General features: G+C 61.9%; 1 protein-coding gene across 1 annotated transcript; it reads right to left on the bottom strand.

The window, feature by feature from the left end:
- Positions 1–485: 485 nt before the first annotated feature.
- Positions 486–1,022, bottom strand: ZSWIM1 (zinc finger SWIM-type containing 1; the record flags this gene model as incomplete). Its single annotated transcript, XM_029083700.1, is given in 3 exon segments — positions 486–790; positions 793–918; positions 921–1,022. Coding segments are annotated over 3 exon segments (533 nt in total), but the record flags the coding sequence as incomplete, so codon positions are not given.
- Positions 1,023–1,074: the final 52 nt, after the last annotated feature.

Below are 1,074 nucleotides of genomic sequence, written 5' to 3'. Positions count from 1 at the left end.
AGGGAGGGGCGGCCACAGCTGGCACAGAGACAGACGCGGCTCCCCCAGAGCGATCCAAGGCAAATTTATTGCCTTTGTTGCACAACACATCGCAGCTGGATGCTGGAAGGACCTGCAGGCGCTGGCCACAGATCAAATACATTTATCACGTCATTATACCATTACCTCCCATGCCACACCACCCGCGGCTGGCTCCCAGCCACGTCTCCTGTTAGCCAGGTCAGCGGCTGGTTACCCATTCCAGAGCAATCCGGAGTTCCCGGTCCGGTTCCTCAGCTGCCTCGTGCAAGAGGCGACGCTCCCTCGGCAGATAAGCAGCTCAAACTGCCCCCTCGGAGCTGAGCCCCGAGGGAGTGACAGGCTGAGGGTAGCAAAGGTGGAAGCTGGAACACGGGTGGAGGGACCAACAGGCCTCCTGTGCTTCTGCTGCCCCACTGCTCCCCACGGCCCACTCACGGAGCGGCCAGTTCAGCTCCTGCTCACTGCTAGAGCTTCACCTCCACGCAGGGCCCGATCCAGCTGTCCCCCAGCTCCCAGAAGGTCCTGTACCTGTGCTCAAACCCCTCCCGGCTGCAGTGGGTGAGAAGCCGGCTGATCTCCGCCATGAGGAAGGACAGCGCCAGGGATTTATCCAAAGACTCGTTCCAGGAGCTCTTCAGGACCTCCAAGAGGCCATCAGCACTGTCTCACTCAGCCTGATGGGCAACATGTCCCTTCTGCCACTGCCCGCTGAGCATCTCTGGCTGCAAGGTCTTCAGAACAGAACCGAGCACGGACAGGACGTGCTGGGGGGGCACTGGAAGACCTGGCTGAAGTGGCAAGTGCACAGGCCTTTCCCCCCCTCCCCAGTGCCCACCAGCTGCACACGCCGCTGAACCACCGCGGTCGCCGAGGCGCAGCCTGGCAGCGAGCTCTGTGCAAACGCTGCGGGATGTGTTCCTCAGCCCTTTGGTGCATCTCCTCCTCGCCACCACCCTCTGGGTTTTCTGTGGCCTCCAGCTTAGCCGCAGGAGATGAAGGATCTGATGAGGACTGAGGACTCGTGGGCTGGCTCTGGAGGAGAGCCCAGGGGGT

The sequence above is a fragment of the Antrostomus carolinensis genome, unplaced genomic scaffold (genome assembly GCF_000700745.2).
Source record: "Antrostomus carolinensis isolate BGI_N321 unplaced genomic scaffold, ASM70074v2 scaffold32962, whole genome shotgun sequence".
Taxonomy (NCBI): domain Eukaryota; kingdom Metazoa; phylum Chordata; class Aves; order Caprimulgiformes; family Caprimulgidae; genus Antrostomus; species Antrostomus carolinensis.
This window is presented reverse-complemented; position numbering and strand designations above follow the sequence as displayed.